Source organism: Notothenia rossii (genome assembly GCF_949606895.1).
Source record: "Notothenia rossii genome assembly, chromosome: 10".
Taxonomy (NCBI): domain Eukaryota; kingdom Metazoa; phylum Chordata; class Actinopteri; order Perciformes; family Nototheniidae; genus Notothenia; species Notothenia rossii.
Window position 1 is genome coordinate 25,714,512 of NC_136908.1, and position 18,436 is coordinate 25,732,947.

At 39.0% G+C, this 18,436-nt stretch overlaps 1 protein-coding gene across 1 annotated transcript in view; it reads right to left on the reverse strand.

Annotated features, from left to right (window-relative positions):
• The window catches only part of LOC307022734 (fibrocystin-L-like), a gene marked incomplete at its 5' end in the record, with an annotated part of 63,884 nt that overhangs the window by 38,424 nt on the left and 7,024 nt on the right, over positions 1–18,436 (reverse strand). The window contains 20 exons of the mRNA XM_079655626.1: positions 519–701; positions 983–1,087; positions 1,286–1,428; positions 2,283–2,475; positions 3,112–3,244; positions 5,639–5,760; positions 5,851–6,012; positions 6,111–6,218; positions 6,807–6,912; positions 9,278–9,400; positions 10,235–10,389; positions 11,365–11,494; positions 12,865–13,034; positions 14,224–14,387; positions 14,473–14,597; positions 14,681–14,830; positions 15,194–15,304; positions 15,882–16,036; positions 16,150–16,281; positions 16,688–16,823. Of these exons, the coding sequence (XP_079511752.1) occupies positions 519–701; positions 983–1,087; positions 1,286–1,428; positions 2,283–2,475; positions 3,112–3,244; positions 5,639–5,760; positions 5,851–6,012; positions 6,111–6,218; positions 6,807–6,912; positions 9,278–9,400; positions 10,235–10,389; positions 11,365–11,494; positions 12,865–13,034; positions 14,224–14,387; positions 14,473–14,597; positions 14,681–14,830; positions 15,194–15,304; positions 15,882–16,036; positions 16,150–16,281; positions 16,688–16,823 (2,806 nt within the window). The remainder of the gene's footprint in view (positions 1–518; positions 702–982; positions 1,088–1,285; positions 1,429–2,282; positions 2,476–3,111; positions 3,245–5,638; positions 5,761–5,850; positions 6,013–6,110; positions 6,219–6,806; positions 6,913–9,277; positions 9,401–10,234; positions 10,390–11,364; positions 11,495–12,864; positions 13,035–14,223; positions 14,388–14,472; positions 14,598–14,680; positions 14,831–15,193; positions 15,305–15,881; positions 16,037–16,149; positions 16,282–16,687; positions 16,824–18,436) is intronic.

Here is an 18,436-nt window from a genome sequence, read left to right on the forward strand (position 1 = left end):
GCAGCCAACGAGGTATGTTGTTTGTCAGTCTTTACTGTACAGTAATGACTTTGCTATGTGTCTCTTAGCTCTTTTTACTGCAGTGTTAGTGTACTGCTTTTTGATTATGCTGCTGTGTTTATTATATCTTTGTAACTCTGGCACAAAACATGTCTTCGGGATAAATAAAGTCCTATCTTACCTTATCTTACATTGTCATATGTTTGTCGCTGTGTTTTATGTTTTGTTTTTACAGTGGATTTGGAGACAAATAAACCCATTAAGAGAAATCCACGTGTGTCTGCCTTTGCTTCGAGGGAAATATAAGATCAATGTATTGAATAAAAACATACTGCATGCTAGTGTTAAAGAAGATAAATGTGGAAAAGCAAAATATGGAAAGCATGGAAAGCCTTGAATGTGCAAGGGCCTGTGTAACCTGATCGGACTCAAGTGCTGCAGAAGATTAAGATGTGGGTGAGGAGGTTCGTTTTTATACTGAACATGAACAACCTCGATCCAGTGACTCAGTACTCTACCTTTGGCAGATTGGGATCCGCTGTTGAACGGTCCGTCTCCAGGGGTGGTGTCTCCTGGGCGGGGAACACTAAAGACCCGGTACTCCACCTTCTGTAGGGTGGGCGCCTCCCAACGCCACATCACTGAGTCTCCAACATAGGCATCCACTGAGGCAGGGCTCCAGGCATAGCCCTGTCCCAAAGCTGAGACAAACACACAGTTAAACTGACAGATACAATACACTAACAGAAATGTGTTCATTGTCTACAGCTAAAATAACTATTCTAAAAATGGCTAACTATGTCAAAAAAGGAAGTCAAACTGTTTTTTAAACACTTAGAACAGTGTTTGGGTGACGTCACATTTAATCCACAGGTGACAGTTACCTTCTCGAGGAAGATTAGCGGTACAGTAAGTAAATCCTCTTTGTGTTGTACTCAGAATTAATTTGACACCTTGAAAAAGGATTAAAATGTGGACATACTTCCACTGGATCCCTGGTTGTCCACCATGTGAGTCTTCTCTTCCGACTTCATGACGCACTGCAGCTCATTCTCTGAGGCGGCCTCCATCTCACACTCTGCTCCACCTGTCAAATCACCACAAAACACGCGTGAGAACAACAAACGGAAGCATTTTAATACTGCTTCCCCATATTGGCACATCTCTGTAGATTACCACCAGACAGCCCTGTCGTTTTCCACAAAACACAATCGGCTATTTGTTGGTAGAGACTATTGCTGCGGTGATAAGTCTTTGTGAAAGAGCTGGGTCTGTTGTTGCTTACCGAAGGAGACTTTGTTGTCAGAGGTGTTGTTGCTGAAACCAGATCCAGAGACAGTCAGCCTGGTGCCCCCCTGCAGGGAGCCGAGCAGGGGGGAAACGCTGTGGACTTCCAGGATGTATTCAATGGTGGCGTTCACACCGTTGCTATCAAACAAAAGAAAAAAAAGAAAAGTCCAAATATATCCCAAAATAAACAATGTTTTCTGGCTTGTGAGCTAAATTGATAATGTTATTTTTTCTGATGTTTTATTTGTATTGAAAAGGTGATTACTAGGACATTACAGCACCATCCTTAAAACAACTATTTATAAAAAAAGAAATGAATGAATAAAAAATACTATTCATATAAAAGAGTATAAACTAAAATATATGATGTATTTTTAAATTACAAGTCCCATATTTAAAATATATGATGTATTTTTAAATTACAAGTCCCATGTTTCTCCCAAATTACAAGTCCCATAAGTAAAGAGAAGGAATTGTTCCTTCTCTTTCAGAGCGCATTAGTTTATTTATATTGATATGCTATGGCAATGGATGAAGGGTTCTTCTGGAGTCAGAAATTGTTTTTTTAATAACTTACTTTTGTGGATCTATTTTTGAAATGTATAATTAGATGTAATATGAAAGAATAAGTAAGATAGGTAGGATTTAACTGCAAAAGTTGTATCATTTGGCATTAACTATGTAAACAGCCTAAACCCCCTCCCATTAATTGAAAAATAAAGCATAAGAAAAGGCAACATTTACATTTACTTCTGTGTCATTTTCTTAAACATACATACAGTTGGAAATGTTTTGTGAGTACATTTTTTTACGGAACGTTTTGTACAGTATTATGCATACAGGTTTAAGGAAATCCTTATCTTTACATTAGTTAAAACTACCCCTTAAACAATGTGTGTTTGACGTGCAAGAAAGCGCTCATATCCGGAGATAAGATCAGCTCTCTCTCCGATGTTATGTAACAGATGAGCTGCTGTTAATGGTAGCTGTACCTTGTCTTGGAGAAGCCATTATTTCCAACCTGTACCTCCACCTGGTACAGGCCGGGGGGCATCACGGGGAGACGGCAGGTGATGCTGGAGGCCGTCCACTGCACCGTCACACACTCCTTCCTGCCTACCAGCACCACGCTGTCGTTGTTTTGGCCGCCCAGGTTGGAGCCCTGGATGGTGAGAACTTCACGGCCTACACAAAAGAAATGTAAAAAAACATCAACAATTTTCCACTGAGGAGCTTCTGTCACTCAAGTGTCAGGATGATTGGCAGATGGTAGTTCCCTTTTATTCTCAAGAGGTGCCACTAATTGCCCTGCAGATGAAAAGGTAGTGTTGTTGTGTGGATGCTTCTGTATCATTAACTATAATCACACGGAATACACATTAGTCTCTCACAGTCTCCCCCTGTTTACTTATAGCAATGGGTCAAAACTGAGAAACCTGCAAGTCAACATTACACAAAAACAAGAACAGCACTAATGAGGTATGACAAAAGCTCCCATTGACGGTGGTGACAAGCTATTCCTTTTCCCTTTAGAGAGATAAGTACTAATGGTATCATACTGTATATCATGTTTCTCGACAATCGAGGCATTGAGGAACTGAATAAATATCCTATTTCTTTCCATAAACAAAGAAAAAGCACACTATGTATGTATCTGTTGCATTCAGCAGACAGATATCATTTCTATTGACCTTCCAGCACAACACAAATCATCCCTTATAAACCTCTCCTTTCACGTCATGATGGTTCTACCTAGCTGAGACCTGATCAAATACATGCACACACTTTATGAATCCCCCCAGGAAAAGACTCTCCACTCACCGATCACAGTGGTGTGTCTGGGGCTCAGGCCTGAGATCTGGGATGTGAGGTTGTCGTCGTAGGTGAAGGAGCTGCTGGCGTCCTGACTCATGTTTCCCACCATCACTGTGACCGTCTGTGCTCCAGCAGTCCCCTGAAATGAGTCATAACAACTTTGATTCATTAAGAAATAGGAATAATAAATGCCTTTTTCAGAGCTCAGACACTTTAAAAAGCTGAATATTGGAGACAAACTATCATCACTTATCTATTATCATTTTACAAGTTATTTGTCATAACATTTTTTGTATGAAACAACACAATTTTGCACTTACAAATGAAAAGTTGAATTCATATTAAAGGGGCCCTATTATGTTTTATTACTGTAGTGTGTTATAAATGTTTGTGTGCATGTAAATAGTCTGCAAAGGTTAAAATCCCCCCCCCCCTTCCGCTTGAAGCACCTCCATTGGACTCCTTCTGTAACATAGTGACATCCAGTGTTGGGCAAGTTACTTCCAAAATGTAATATATTACATATTACTTATTACTCTCTTTTAAAAGTAATAAGTTACATTACAATATTACTGTCTCTGAAATGTAATGAGTTACACTACTTTAGTTACTTTTTAGTTACTTTCACCAAAATAACCGCAAAAGAATAGCTAGGTATTTTAAATGCTAAAATGTAGTTTAGTGCAGCTCATTATGCATCCAGTGAAGGGCAATGTGGTATAGCATAACAACTGTGTAGGCCCTTAAGGCTACTAACAACTTGTATTACAGGGCTTAGTTGAATACTCGATTCTGATTGTAAATTCTTAACATGTGACACGTTGTTAATACAGCAGTAGCCTACAGACCGCTGTCAAGGACTATAATGAAGGTTAACATATTGTAAATGAGGGCAAATATGATTTAAACCATGCTAATGATTTGAAATGGCAAACATTGAAAGGCAAAAGTATTATTAAAACCATGTAGCCTACTACATCATCACCTTGCTCCCATCATATACGCTGGGAAGAGAATATTTACTGCTCTTGAAAACTGGTATCACATCATCATGTGAGGTTGACTTTGTGACCTGGAGAACATTTCAGCTGCAACATCAGCTCGTTTATAATAAGCTTGGGATATGAGATATTTTTGTAGCCATTCGTGGTGAAGGCATCTGTGCTATTGTAGCCTATGCATTATTTTTGACCCAACATTTGTACAGGCATGTCAGAATATGGTACTATTTTCACATGAATATTCTAGCCATTGTCTATTTTTATACCACAAGCTGCAAAATGACCGCCTTACCCCACTGTACAGGCGGGTAGTTGTTTCGATATACCTGGCACCTGCGGGCCGCAGAGGGGCGGCGTAGTTTCGGGCGACGAAGACTGCTGCTCTGGGCCCGGCGAGTCAGGCGGGAGTAAGCTAGTGTCCACAACGGAGGGTAACGTGATGTCCGCATCTGACCTGTTGCTACTGTCTGCAGTAGATGCAGTGTTGCTGGCGTTTAGTGATGGTTGCTTTAACCATTTTCGTATAAATGATTATCCACAGATCAGATGTGTATCACTGCTGTGGAAGCACTTTGGAAATGATGCACGCGCAGCGGAGCAGGTCACGCGCACCTGACGCAATTTGTTGTTAGTATTTTTCGCTACGTTCTCTTTTTTGAATGGTTGCATAACGTTCAACTTCCCCGAAGATCTCAACGCGAAGCCTGAAGGGTAAACACCAGGTTTACTAATCTACCCGCACAATTTGTCCGGTGTCGCAATGTCTCGCTATGTTAGTAGGCTACATTCTTAAAAAACAAAACACCATTTAATTTCGGGTTAAAATGTGTTGTAACTGCGTTACTGAGCATTGTAACGGGTAATATATTACCCACATTTCATTAGTAATGCGTTACATTACTTCGTTACAGCAAAAAGTAATATATTACTGTAACTCCGTTACTTTTGTAACGCGTTACACCCAACACTGGTGACATCACTACGTAAGACTTGAACCTCTATTGGCTAGCGCTCCAACACATTGTACGTGATAGGCTAAGGGGAGGGACATATTTGACACATCTCAAGCACGCCAGCTAACCAATCAGAGCAGACTGGGCTCTGGTTTCAGACAGAGGGTGAAAAGAGGTGCTGCAGCACAGGTTGTATGAGGACAATAAAGAGCTTTTTGAACATTAGAGCATGGAGACATGTCACAGTACAGGCACTAAAACTAAATACTAATATGAACTTGAAAATGACCAATATATATATCCTCTTTCAATCCTTACTTTAAATAATCCAAACGTATAATAATTAAGGTTTTGCGATTTTATATTTTTGCAATGTTTTGACTAATGAAAGTGTATAAGTTTATATCTTCTTGGTCGAATGCACTTATTGGAAGTCACTTTGGATAAAAGCGCCAGCTATATGCAATTTAATGTAATGTAATGTATACGTGTGTGTGTTCTGCAGCACTTGAATTGTCATATAATGCAGTGAAATATTCATCCATAATAAACAGTCTTTTTTTTTTGTAATGCACTTACAGCTGGTGTTCTGCATTTCAGCTCAGTGTCAGTGGCTTTAACCACGGTACACTCGTCACCGCCGACAGTAACTGTGGTTTCCTTGCTAAAGCCGAAACCACTCACTGTCAGAAGTGTGCCACCTAAGAAAAAAACAAAGAGCATAATGGTTATTTAGTATTAATTAATAGGGACATAGTGAGATAATTAGTACCATTTGAGTAATGTCTTACCTGATAGACTTCCAGAGAGCGGGGCCAAGGAGGAGATGATGAGCTGGATGGTGAAGTGTAGGACGTCCCCTGGAGAGCGGGAGCTCCCCAGAGAGGGGAAGCTCACGGACACGGGGTACGTCCCAGCACTGGCGCTGCCCAGCCTGCACACCTGAGTGGTAGCTGCAATGGGATTCACAATATCTGGTTAATATCCTTCTAATGGATGATTAACCAATTTTAACAACATGATTCAGTTTAATAAAACCGTATTTACGTACCGCTGTTCTGTTCCACCTCACATGGGGTCTCTCCCACAAAGATGGAGGCGTTCTCATTACTGAAGCCAGTTCCAGTGACAGTCAGAAGAGTCACCAGGCCATTAGATCCTGTTAAAGTCAGCCAAATTCAATCTTAGATTAATATACACTCACCACCATTCATATCAATCACCAGATAATAGGAAGCTTGAATAACATATTGTATTACCACAAAAGCTTTTTTTCCAATTCACAAAAACTTGACATGGTTTTTGTTGGTTATTAACTACTTTAAATAAAACCAGTTTTATTTTTAAACTTTTAAAAGATTTATCAATACCAATCATTTACCAATTTTGTGCAAACTAAATAATAGAACGATAAAGATAGATTTTATTAACATAAAAGTAAAAATACAAGTCACAATAAATAATAATACAAATAAATACAAATAATATTTTAATAATTTGAGGATACAATAAATACTTTTCCAGTTCAGTAATATTATTTTCTTGGTGATATTAAAAGCCAAAAAAAGGGTTTTGTAATGTGTTCAACATGTACAAACAATAAGAAGAATTTGGAAATAATCCATTTGAATTGTCTCTATAATTGTTCATCTGATATAAAAGAATCAACCTTGGTTGAATGTATTGCTTCATAATAATCAATCAATAACCAACAATTGTTCATGCTACATGTTTGGATCATATCTACCTTGAGATGGGCTGATTCCAGTCACTACAGGAGTCTTGTCTTCGGTCCATTCGAACCCACAGTCACCAGAACACTTTGAGGGAATCCCGTTGATGATCACCTCCACCTGCAAACATCATCAAAACATCAAAAGATTGTGAGTTAAGGAAGTTTCACAACATTACAATTTGCCACTATATGGGAATAACCACTAATATGAAATCACTGCCAGTCATAACAACAGAATAATAGAGGCCTGTCAAGCTCAGTCACTTCAGCACAAAGGAGTTATTTAGTGGCATGTAATCATACTGTTGACAGTTCTGCTGTTTAAGTGTGTTAAAATGTTCATTTATGTTCATCTATAAAGCCATGTTGGGTAAACTACCTTTTTATATCTGCTCTCTGATCTCTCGACGAATTGAAAGTACTTATTGCCTGAGATCTCATGATGTTGTTTTATTAAATGTGCCAAGTGCTAGGACTGTCTTAGGGAAGAAAGCTTTTACTGTAGTTGTGCAGCTCCACTAAACTGGAACAGTCTGCAAACATGTTTAAAACAGAGCACTTTGGTTCCCCTGCATCATTTTAAAACTCGGCTGGGTGACATGCTGTTTGATACTCATGGTACCTGTCACTGTAAATAGAGTTTGTAAACTGTACCCTGTACATTATGTTGTATGTCATCCTTATTGTTGTTCTGTTGTCTTTATGTTACATGTGTAACTAATGTCCTGCAGGTCACCCTTGAAAAAGAGATCTTTTGATCTCAAGGGGCTTTCACCTGGTTAAATAAAGGCTACAAACAAAGTGGCCATGTCAGACCTGACCTTCACCTCACCGACCTCTATTAAGCTTACCATTGATAACAAGATGCTAAATTTGCTTTAAATAGAAAGGATGTATGTGTGAAACCAGGCATGTGAAACTAGATAGAACATTCTGAACTTTTGACCTATGCGCATTACGCATTCTAGATGGGGCAATAAAAGCGTAAAAGTTCCAGCCACAATTCGGAGAAGGCACTTGTGGTTTTTGACACCTTGAGAACGGTTACAGCGGGTATGAAGACAATGAGGCACAGGATGCAGGCGACCTACGCAAAGGGTCGAATCAACTTCCTGGGCCAGCGAACCGTAGAGACAAGCTGTCCTTATTGTCTCTGTTAATAAATGAAGTCTCTGTTAATAAATTAGAGTATAAAGTTTGCATATTTGAAATTAAATGTTTAAAGAAAAAACTTGATTCTAAAGTCATGACATTGACAATGTGTTCTGCTTTCATGAAAAATGTTCATATTCCCTCTTGTTAAAACTGCATATTATTACTATTAAGTCTTTATTCGTTTTATTTTAACTTTACATTTTTAATTGTTCATTAAGTAAAAGTTGAACATATGTGACCTCCTTCTCCCTCAAAGATAGAAAAGGGGAAACCACCTGAGGGAGGAGGCTAGAGACTATAAAAGATGATGTGTGAAGAGAAAGGGGGGGTTTTGAGGCTTTTTGAGGCTTGAGAGCATGGGGGAAGTTTTCTGAGGCCCAAGCCCTGGGACCTGGGCTTGGGCTCTTTTGACAGCTTTTTTAGGACATTTGACTTGTGAACCTGCTTTTGTATTTTGACTTGGTGTCTTTGTTATTTTTTAAGGATTCTTTTAATCCTCAATTTTTGTTAAAACCTTAATAAAACAGGTTTGTGCTTTGTACATTTCGACCCAACTCCTGGTCTCTCTCGTGGTCTCTGAAGGTATCTGCTTGGGCTTAGAGTGAGGAAAGAACACCCTTCCCTGGAAAAGGCTGACATTAGTTGACCATTGGATTTGAAATTGTTTAAGGGGAATAGAAACTCTGCTAAGGTTAAACTATTGTTTCACATTGGTTACTGTGGTTGATGTGGTTTTGATTGATGTTGAGATATGATAAGCTCTGCTGATGTGGTAATGTCACTGCTGTGATATTAATGTTTGACTCTGGCTGGGTTTGATATTACATTTGCATTGTTTTAATTTACTAAGGGGTCTCCCAACGACACAGGGATTCCCCTCCAGGGGCAGTTTTGATACTGCTCTGGGGTTCTACCAGCCCACCAGAGTGTACACTATACACTCGACGACAGGCAGTTTGGTGTTAGAGGCCACGCTGTAAACGCCCCCCCCTAAGCAAATTACGTTGATTTTGCGTGTAGATTCTGGGGGGTTTAGTCCTAAAAAGATTGGACGGCCATTCACCGGAGCCTTATCAGCACCGGAGTTCGGTATCGGAGACGGCCTAGATATTAACGTTGGTTGTATCGAAGTTAGATTCCTTTTCAATACGAATCAAACCCAGCCTGGAGGCATGAAATATACAAAGACAGCTTAGCTGCACTGTGCAACGCGACACACTAAAATAGGACTTGCTCTCCAGGATTTAAAAGCAGCAGAGGTGAAAGCAAACAGGTAATGCTGAAATCTTAAACCAGATGTGCTGCAGGCTTTCAATTCACGGTCTTACCTGTGGTTTGAATTCCCAGACTCGAAAATAATCTCCTGTCAGGCTGCGTATCATCAGCCCTCCCTTTGTCCTCTCAGTGACTGAAACAACTAAGTTGTTTCCGACAGTCAGGGAGTCATTAATCTGTAACGAGGGCAAATTCATAAAACAATTAATTTATAATGTCTTTACATTAATTTAAAGAAAAATAAAAACATCAATGAAACACAATACATTAGTGATATAGAAAATAAACAATCAGTTGATAATAATAGACAAGGTCATAACATTTTAAAATGATATCAAGCCCTTTAAGAAACATTAGCCATATCTGGCTCATATTAGGACAATAAAAAGTGCCCAAAAATACAGTACGTGCACAAGTCTGATGAACATTTAGGTCATATTGAGACTATGACTGCTGCTGCTTCTGCAAATACAATCTTGGACTAATGTAATTGAGTCATTGGTTTTTACATTAATGTCCTCTCTGGTGTTTATTTTACTGAAATGTTATTGTAATGTTGTAATTTGTAGTCTTGCAAAATTGTTTATAGTTTTTTGTTGTTATTTTTTGTCTGAGCTAATTTACTGAAAGGACTTTGGGCTGCATGTATGCATGAAAGGAGCTCTAGTAAAGTAGTGGAGATAATAAGTTTGTAACAAAGTCTACTTTTTGTGAGCAATACACCAATATTGTAAAATGTAATTGAAACAATGCGTGTTGAATCTCTATCTATCGCCAAATGAGGTAACACGATGATGACTGAGCCTATGGCCCTCGGATGAAATGTTTCCATTTGCAATATTATATTATGGGTTGTCTGAAAGGGCCACCACTAAATATGACACAGAAGAGTGATATCCAAATACTTCTACATATTAACATAGGTACTTCCAAAGAGAACAAAACTGAGATATTAGATATTGTAACTTTATCGCAAAAAAACTATGATAAAATAGGAAGTAGAGTCTGACCTTCATCAGAGGCTGGTCTCCGGGGTTAGTGAGCCAGTTCACCCTCCACTTAGGCCGTCTGCAGGTTCCATAGCTGCTGACGCTGACCTCCCCCATCCCTGGGACCCCCTGCAGAGCGAACTTCAGGTCCTCCGGGCTGATGTCCACTGGCAGACCTGAGAACAAGAAGCGGCTTTGTTTAAACACCTCACTGCAAAGCATCTGTCACAGGTTGTAATGAGTGAATACATGTAGAAGCAGAGAGTGGTGGGATGCAGCTAAGTATTGTTCTTAAGGAAAATGTTGAAGTAGAAATAATGATGCATTGTGGGCATAAAACCGTAGATTTATTTAAATAAAGTGTGTCAAGAGCTTGTATCATGTATCAATACTGTGGAAAATTACTATTGAAACTGTTTAAAATTGTCAAAAGTATCATTACTAGAAATACTTGAATATTTTTGACAACATTTCTTGTACTTGACTTACTGTAGGTATTTCCATTATAGTATACTTTGTATATCAGTAAAGATTATTATTCTAATTTGGAGGCCTATATTAAAAATAATCTACATTAATTTGGCTTAGTGACTTTGTAGATATAGATAATTCATACAAATTCAAAATCAACTAATAAATAATGCTCCTTTTAATAATGGATAAACTACCTAGAAGTGTATGAAGTTTAAAATTGAAAAGTGGAAAATCCTGCAACTTTGCAAAAAACATTTTTTTTTTGAGGTGGGAAACAGAGTGTTAATCAAAGCTCTCATGGATTTATTTTATAATCATGATTATTTTTAAATTGCAAGAGACATAAGAAATATCTTGATTTGAATCAAATTGACACATTTAATGTTTTCTTAGTGTGAACATAATGCAGGCAACATTTGCTGAGTCATTGCTGCAGCTGCCTGCCTCTGTGCGGTGTGCATTATGTTTTCACAGTACAGTAGCTGATAGGAGTGATAACATGACAATCAAACATCTCCTGCATACCATCGACTTTGTGTTAGTGTCAAACAATGTCAAACAATGTCAAACAAGCGGCTTTTAAGTCAGTGATGCATCATGGGTTACAACCCTTCAAGTCATTCTATCTGTGGTTCCACGTACATACAATGTAAATACTAGACATGCTGCTGATGTACCTTCAGCTCTGCCTCCATAGATCTCCACATCAAAGGTGCCCGTCAGAGGGGGGGTGGCTCTGTGAGGGCGGGTGAGGCTGATGGAGGCTGCTCCCTCCCTGAACACCGCCATGTCCTCGCTGCTGTTGGACTAGGACATTGGATGAAAGAAATAGAGGTTTGAAAAGAGAATCCATAAGATTTAGACAATTATGTAAAGTATGTTTGGAATAAAAGCTGATGTCTTGTTTCGGGGAAATCAAATGATTGAAAGATGAAACTGCATTGAAAGAGTGGTCAGTCATGTAGTGTTGTATGAAATTATGCTTGACACTGATTTCTATGGTACTAACGTGAAATTGCATGTATTTGTTCTTGTTGAGTTTAGTGTATTTATATAAAGCTACGTCATTGAAACTCTAAAGCTATTAATACTGTTGTACAGAATGTCCCACAGTTTAGATTATGATTTTTTATATTTGAAAAAGTTATATAAACTAATTGCAATTATGTATAGACACAAAGTCAAACCCTTGGACAACATTTTATTTTTGCTAAATATGACAAATTAACACTTTTTACTATGTTTTTACAAGTTATATATATATATTTAAAAAAAATGCTGCCTGTTACAGAAATACAACTCGTAGGCATAGGCTAGCTTGGCTTATTTTGACAGAAACATGCTGTTTTAGAAATACATAAAATAATGTTTAAATGGCTATTTGGGGTTTATTTTTCAACCAATCCTACAATAATGCTTGGCAGAATTTTCCCTTGGTGTGTATCATGCCTGTGAATAAGTATAACTTCCAGAGAGATACAGTAGTTAGACTTTATAAGAATTTTTGAAATAAGATTTCTTAAAACTCATCATATAACACAATCAGCTCTTGCTTTAATACATTATTCTCAAAACATCTGAGCAGTGTAGAATTAGGTACCGATGGATTTCAGTTGGATTAAATTCACACTTCTCCCTGCATTCACACATTTCCGTGCCAGTCTTTATACACCTATCAGACTTGACTTCCTCCGGAACCTTGAGACTACTGAGTGTGTGCTCGTGGAGGTTGGAGACACACACAGGATCACCGTGGCGCCTCTGTGTTGTAACTTATCGCACAGCCGTGGGCTGCAGAACATTTCCTGTTCCTGTGAGTCACACTGCTGAGGCTGTTCCTTTAAATCTGACACCTCTTTTTTTCTTGTGGAAAGTCCTTTTCTGGCCTTTTGTTAGCTGTTAGTAAATCCTTTATTGTCTATTTGTAAACAATTTGTAAAAGGTGCTTTGCCCAGAGTTTCGTACAGTTGCATCACAGCTGGATGTTAACATGAAGACATCTTTGATCAAATGAGCTCTACTTAAGTAAACGGGAACCAACTTAGCTACCAACTATAAATTAACCTAAACTAGTCGCACAGCACAGCACAGTATTTTCCTTCCGTCTATACTGTTGCCCAAGGAAGGAATAAGCAGAATAAAAGTAGGTAATATAATACATTCAAATAATCCGTTACCTGCAGGAATCCAACTTCTAGCAGAGGGAAATCAAAGGCACATTCTATTGGTGTGGCTGTGATGTGGTAGCTGATGGGAAGAGCAGTTGATATGACACTGGTGACGGCGATCGCCTCGAATGAACGACCAGAGCTTTCAAAGGGTGGAGGCCTCCTCTTGTTGGGAACAGCTGTAAGAAAACAATCCACATGAATAAAATAAAAATAATAAGTGTTAGGGAATCATTTGCTTAGGTATTCAACCTTTGACACAGTTAATCATTTTCTCCTCTCACTGTCTCCTTTCCCATGGCATAGGTCTATGGCCTTGGGTATTGCTGCTATCTCTCTTAAGAAGGGGCAGCTTGGGCGCATTGTTGTTGCCAATCTATGAGCACAAGCTGCCATGAGGAAGTTTACTGTTCAGGGACGTAGGTTCCCTGGCGCATATTCTTTCCTATGGACGAGAGCTCTAGTTAGATTCAGGGTCCATATTTGTTTAGTCTCACTGATGAAGAATGTTTATTATTACACTCCGAACTAGTTAAAACCTCGAGCTACAGAAGAGTTCTTCAGAATTGGTTTGGCAACTGCTGTGACACACCACCTGTCTTGTCAATTCTCCGGCCGTAACTCCAAATAAACCACCAGTGTTTGCCATCAAAGCTCCACCTCTCCTCGTGTCTCTCTGAGTCCTGACTCTCCATTGCTGCAGAAGTTTCCCCCACAATAACTAATATATAAAACTTGGTATTAGTGAGTTCCACTATTACACATCAATATGAAGAAAGGTATTCACATGATCCAATGTTGAATCGTTACAATAAATGTGCAGGAAAATATTTAAGAATATAGTCTGTTTGCACAACTGTTGGATTTTACATTAAAGAGGCCCTATTATGCTTCAAGGGGTTTTCCCTTTCCTGTAGTGCGTTATACAGGTTTTTGTGCATGTAACTTTTCTCTCCATCACACTCCCCCCTTGCCTGAAACTCCTCCATTGGACTCCTTTGTTTAGTTCTGTAACATAGTGACATCACTTTGAAACACTCAAGCTTCTATTGGCTAGCACTCCAACACATTGTACGTGATGTGCTAAGAGTGGGACAATATCTGATACTTCTCTAAGCGTTCGACTAATCACAACAGAGCCGACCAGCTAACCAATCAGAGCAGACTGGGCTCTGGTTTCAGACAGAGGGTGAAAAGAGGTGCTGCAGCACAGGCAGTATGAGAAAAATAAAGAACTTTTTGCAGCTTTTTGCATTAAGGCATGTCCCAGTAGAGGAGCAAAATACTAATATGAACCAGAAAATGAGCTGATATATGTCCTCTTTAAAGAAGGTCACCTAAAATCAAAACTAAAATCATGCTTTGTACCATTTTCCTCCATGGTGGTGGCGCTCTCTCCGATGTGAATGGCGTCCACGTAGAAATCTGCACCAGAGGCGTCTTTGTAGAGGTAAACCTCCAGTAGAGTGTATTTGCCTCCAATATAATCATTCTGCAGGGAACTCTCCATGTCCATGCATTTGTAACTCCATCTGTTGAGAAATAATCACAATTAAAGACGGAACTCTGCTGGGAAGTTTGCAAAGCATGCACAAATGAAATGGATTTCTCACGGACTTGTCGCCCTTGTTGAAGAGAGTGGGGATCTTTGCGGTCTCTGTCTTGGTTTTGCCTTGGCTGTCGCTGTAGGTGAACTTCAATCCAACTTCATCTTTCAACATTCCCTTGTATGCGAAGCAAAGCTGCAAGGAACAAAAGAATGAATGATGAAGAGATAATTTACAGTATAAATGCCAACAATAAATAAAGCAGTCTCGTGTCTCACCGTGGGATGCTTGGCCAATGTCACTGATCCGTAGTTGCCACCGGACTCTTTGGTGTAACTGTTCTTGAAAAGGACCCCGGCGTTTTTCAGGGACCACAGGCCACAGAAAGCGACGTTTTTCACTGGAGTCCCTTCTGCAGCAGTATCAAACTGGGGGTGCAAGAAATCAGAAAACTGTGAGAATCGTAGGTGCTCTCCAAAGATTAGAGGTTTGTGAAGCGATTCCAAGAACTAAAAGCAGTGTTTGATGAAGTTAGTCAGCAGTGGTGGAAAGTAACATTTACTCACTTGTAAAAGAGTATTCCTACACTCTGGTACTTCTACTTTTACTTATCTACAAGATCTGAGTTATTCTCCCACTTCTGTTAGTCAGTTAATGAAAGCCATGGACACAGGAAATGCTTTTATTTGTTAGTATTTTTCAAGGTATGAACTGAACACACGTGTAATGAGTTTTCGGGCTCATCATTAACAGTCAGTAACAACTCAGTGCTTGTTTTGCCCCTCACTGACCTGCGAGCTGTCGTTTTCAAAGTCTTTGAAGTACTTCACATTAGTCCCCTCAGTGGTCAGGATCTCTTCGGGACACTCGCCCTTCATCATGTCCTCCAGAGCTGACTGCACCTGTTCACATCACACACTGGATGTTGGAAGTCGTGTCGTTTTTTTTTTGTACAGCCCAATAGTGTTGGATTAAAAGCTGTACTCAATTATTTTTTAAATTAATTTGACTTGACTTGAGTGTTTCTATTTAATGCTACTTTATACTTCTACTCCACTAATTCTTTGGAAGCTAATATTGTAATTTTTACTCCACTACATTAATCAAACATCTAATAGTTACTCAATTAATTGCCTCAACACAATCTTAGCTAAAAAATCAATGATCATTTAGAGAGGGGTCAACATATCCAGAACTAGTATATAAAGCAATTCAAATGGGCTCACACTTTACCTTTAATGCACACATTAATGCATTAATAATCTTAATACAGTCATTTAATATGTAACTTTAGTCAAACATTATTGCCAAAATAAAATGTGATATTATAAAGTTGTTATGTTAAGACGTGTTTATAAAACTGTAAAGTTTGTGTGCATTTTTATATAAAGGCTTATCCCGATCACACTGAATAATAAGGCTTGTAGATACTATATCTGAGCAAAGAAAGAGACGGAAATATATTTTTGCACAACAGACCTCAGACCCAGTTGCATTGAGAGGGATGGGCTTTGTTGGGATTCCCCCCCACAGCAGAGTGAAGGTCTCCATGTTGCTCTTCCCCTTGGTGACCTCAGCAACAGTGATGTTGGTGTCGGAGCCTAAGACCTCATAGTGAAGAGGTTTGAAATCCCCTGTAGTCCAAGAGACAGATGATCACTTCATTGGTTGCCCTTTTGCTGGTAAAACAACAAATACAACCGCAAAGTATTCCACTGACAATCTATACTTTTCTGTCTCTTCATACCTCTGTCAGAGTTGAATGTGACTGTGAAGGTGTTGTCCTGTTTAGTGACCTGGACTTTGTCGGGCTTGATGGACCAAAGGTGGTTCAAGGAGGCTTGCACCTCAGCAGCTGAGGCACTGACTGCAATTGGTCCTAAAAAATAAAATAAAATAGAAGTTTATGGATGAACATAATCGCTCACATATACTACTGGTAACCTTAGATGGATTATTGGAGCTAATCGGTTGGTCGTTTGATTCATCTTTCATGCAAAACTGACGGAAAATGCTTTTTTTAGCCTTCACAATGTGAAGAGGTCCGGCTTTCCTCAGTTCACATTTAAGACATTTCAAGACATCACCTAAAGAATATTTACTACTTCCTGACAATTCACAGACCAAACAAATAATCAATTAATCTAGAAAATAATCTTCAGATTATTTTATTTAATAAATAATCAAATGTTGCAGACCTACAGTTGATAGGTTGGGTCCTTTTATGTATGCAGTGGTGATATTTAAAGTTTTTTTTTAAATGAATCAATTGTACAATACAATACCTGACTTTGTATCTCCGTAGCCCAGGCTGAAGAAGGTGTTCCCACAAAGGTGGCTGGCACAGCTGCTGCTGACCCTTACCTCCTGGACCTCTTTGACTGCGGCGCTATTGCTGGGCCAGGATTCAAAGGTCAGCTCCTGAGAAACAGACAGTGAGCGGAGGGGAGTTACACAAACAAGAAAGAGTAAGTATTCCTTTATAAGGGGAAGACAATTTATAGCTTTTGTTCGTGATTTCCTACTACATTCTCCAAAATTACTTTTATAAACCCCGTGAAAATAAATGTTGAGGGAAAATGCAAATTTTTCAGTCAAGAAAGGATAATTATTTGCTTAAAACACAGTAAGGTCTTGTAGTATTTTGGTGTTCAAAAAGAAAAATGTAGCACGACAGCAAGAAAAATAATAGAAATAATCCGTACCTTATTAGAGTAGGCTTACTGATAGAAACCACTACACGCACATTTTAATTAGCTGCTTTTAACAGAAACGTTTTAAAGCTGCATTTTATAAAGCATACAAATTAATTAAATTTTAGTTGTACAGTTGTTTGCCTTTGTAGGTCTTTTGAATCACTGTTTAAAGTTATAGTTCAACATTTTGGGGAAATTATACCGTTGTCCTTATCAGGCTCGGTTCTACGGGGGTGCATGAGGGTGCACTGCACCCTCAGTTGAGTAATCATGCACCCTCATTTGAATTAAAAGTGAAAAATATTACATATATAATAACAATAATAATAATAATAATAGTAGTAATAATAATAATAATAATAATAATAATAGTAATAATAATAATAATAATAATAATAATAATAATAATAATAATAAGAAGAAGAAGAAGAAGAAGAAGAAGAAGAAGAAGAAGAAGAAGAAGAATATAGTTGAAATAAAATAAATTGTAATTGTGTTTAAATAACATAGCATTTATTTGTTCAATTTAAAACGGTAAGTTGTAGTGATCACTGGTTGACATAATTCACCAGGGAACTGTGGGGTAGGGGTATTGTTTCCGCATATGTGTTGCCCTCTATATATATTGTGTGCCCTCCTGGTTTCTTTCTCTTCTCTTCCCGGGCTCCGACCCAATAACATGTGCATTTCTGCTGCTCAATAAAGCCAGCGTTGTATCTTCATTGCACCGCCTCGGACTCCCTTCTCTCGGCACTACAAAGTAACGTTATTATGTCAGGTGCGCGTGACCTGTGCGGCTGCGCGTTCGTCATTTGCAAAGTGCTCACACAGCAGTCAATGATGGACATCAGAAAATGGTTAAAACAATCAGCCCTTATCGCCAGCAGTAACACTGCATCTACTGCAGGTAATAACAGCTCAGATCATGGGGACATTACGTTACCCGCGGCCACTGTCGTGGACCCTAACGTCCTCCCGCCCGACTCGCCGGCTTTGCCCGCCTCGCCCACGGAGGCGGAGCAAAACAGAGCCTGCCCAGGTATATTTAAAAAAGTACCCAACTCGCCTGTACAGTGGGGTAAGGCGCTCATTTTGCAGCTCATGGTTTCAAAACAGAGATTGGCTGGAATATCCCTGTAAAAAAAGATGCCATGTTCTGCTATGCATGTAGTCGACATTTCGGTCTTAAAAGGAGAGTGATTTGTAAAATATTGTGGTGACCATGTATTTAACCACTGGTTCATAATTCAAACTGGGAACTACAGTTGCGGCTATTGTTCCCGCACGGACATGTTATGTGTTACTTATATGTAGTGTGTGCCCTCTTGGCTCTTTCTC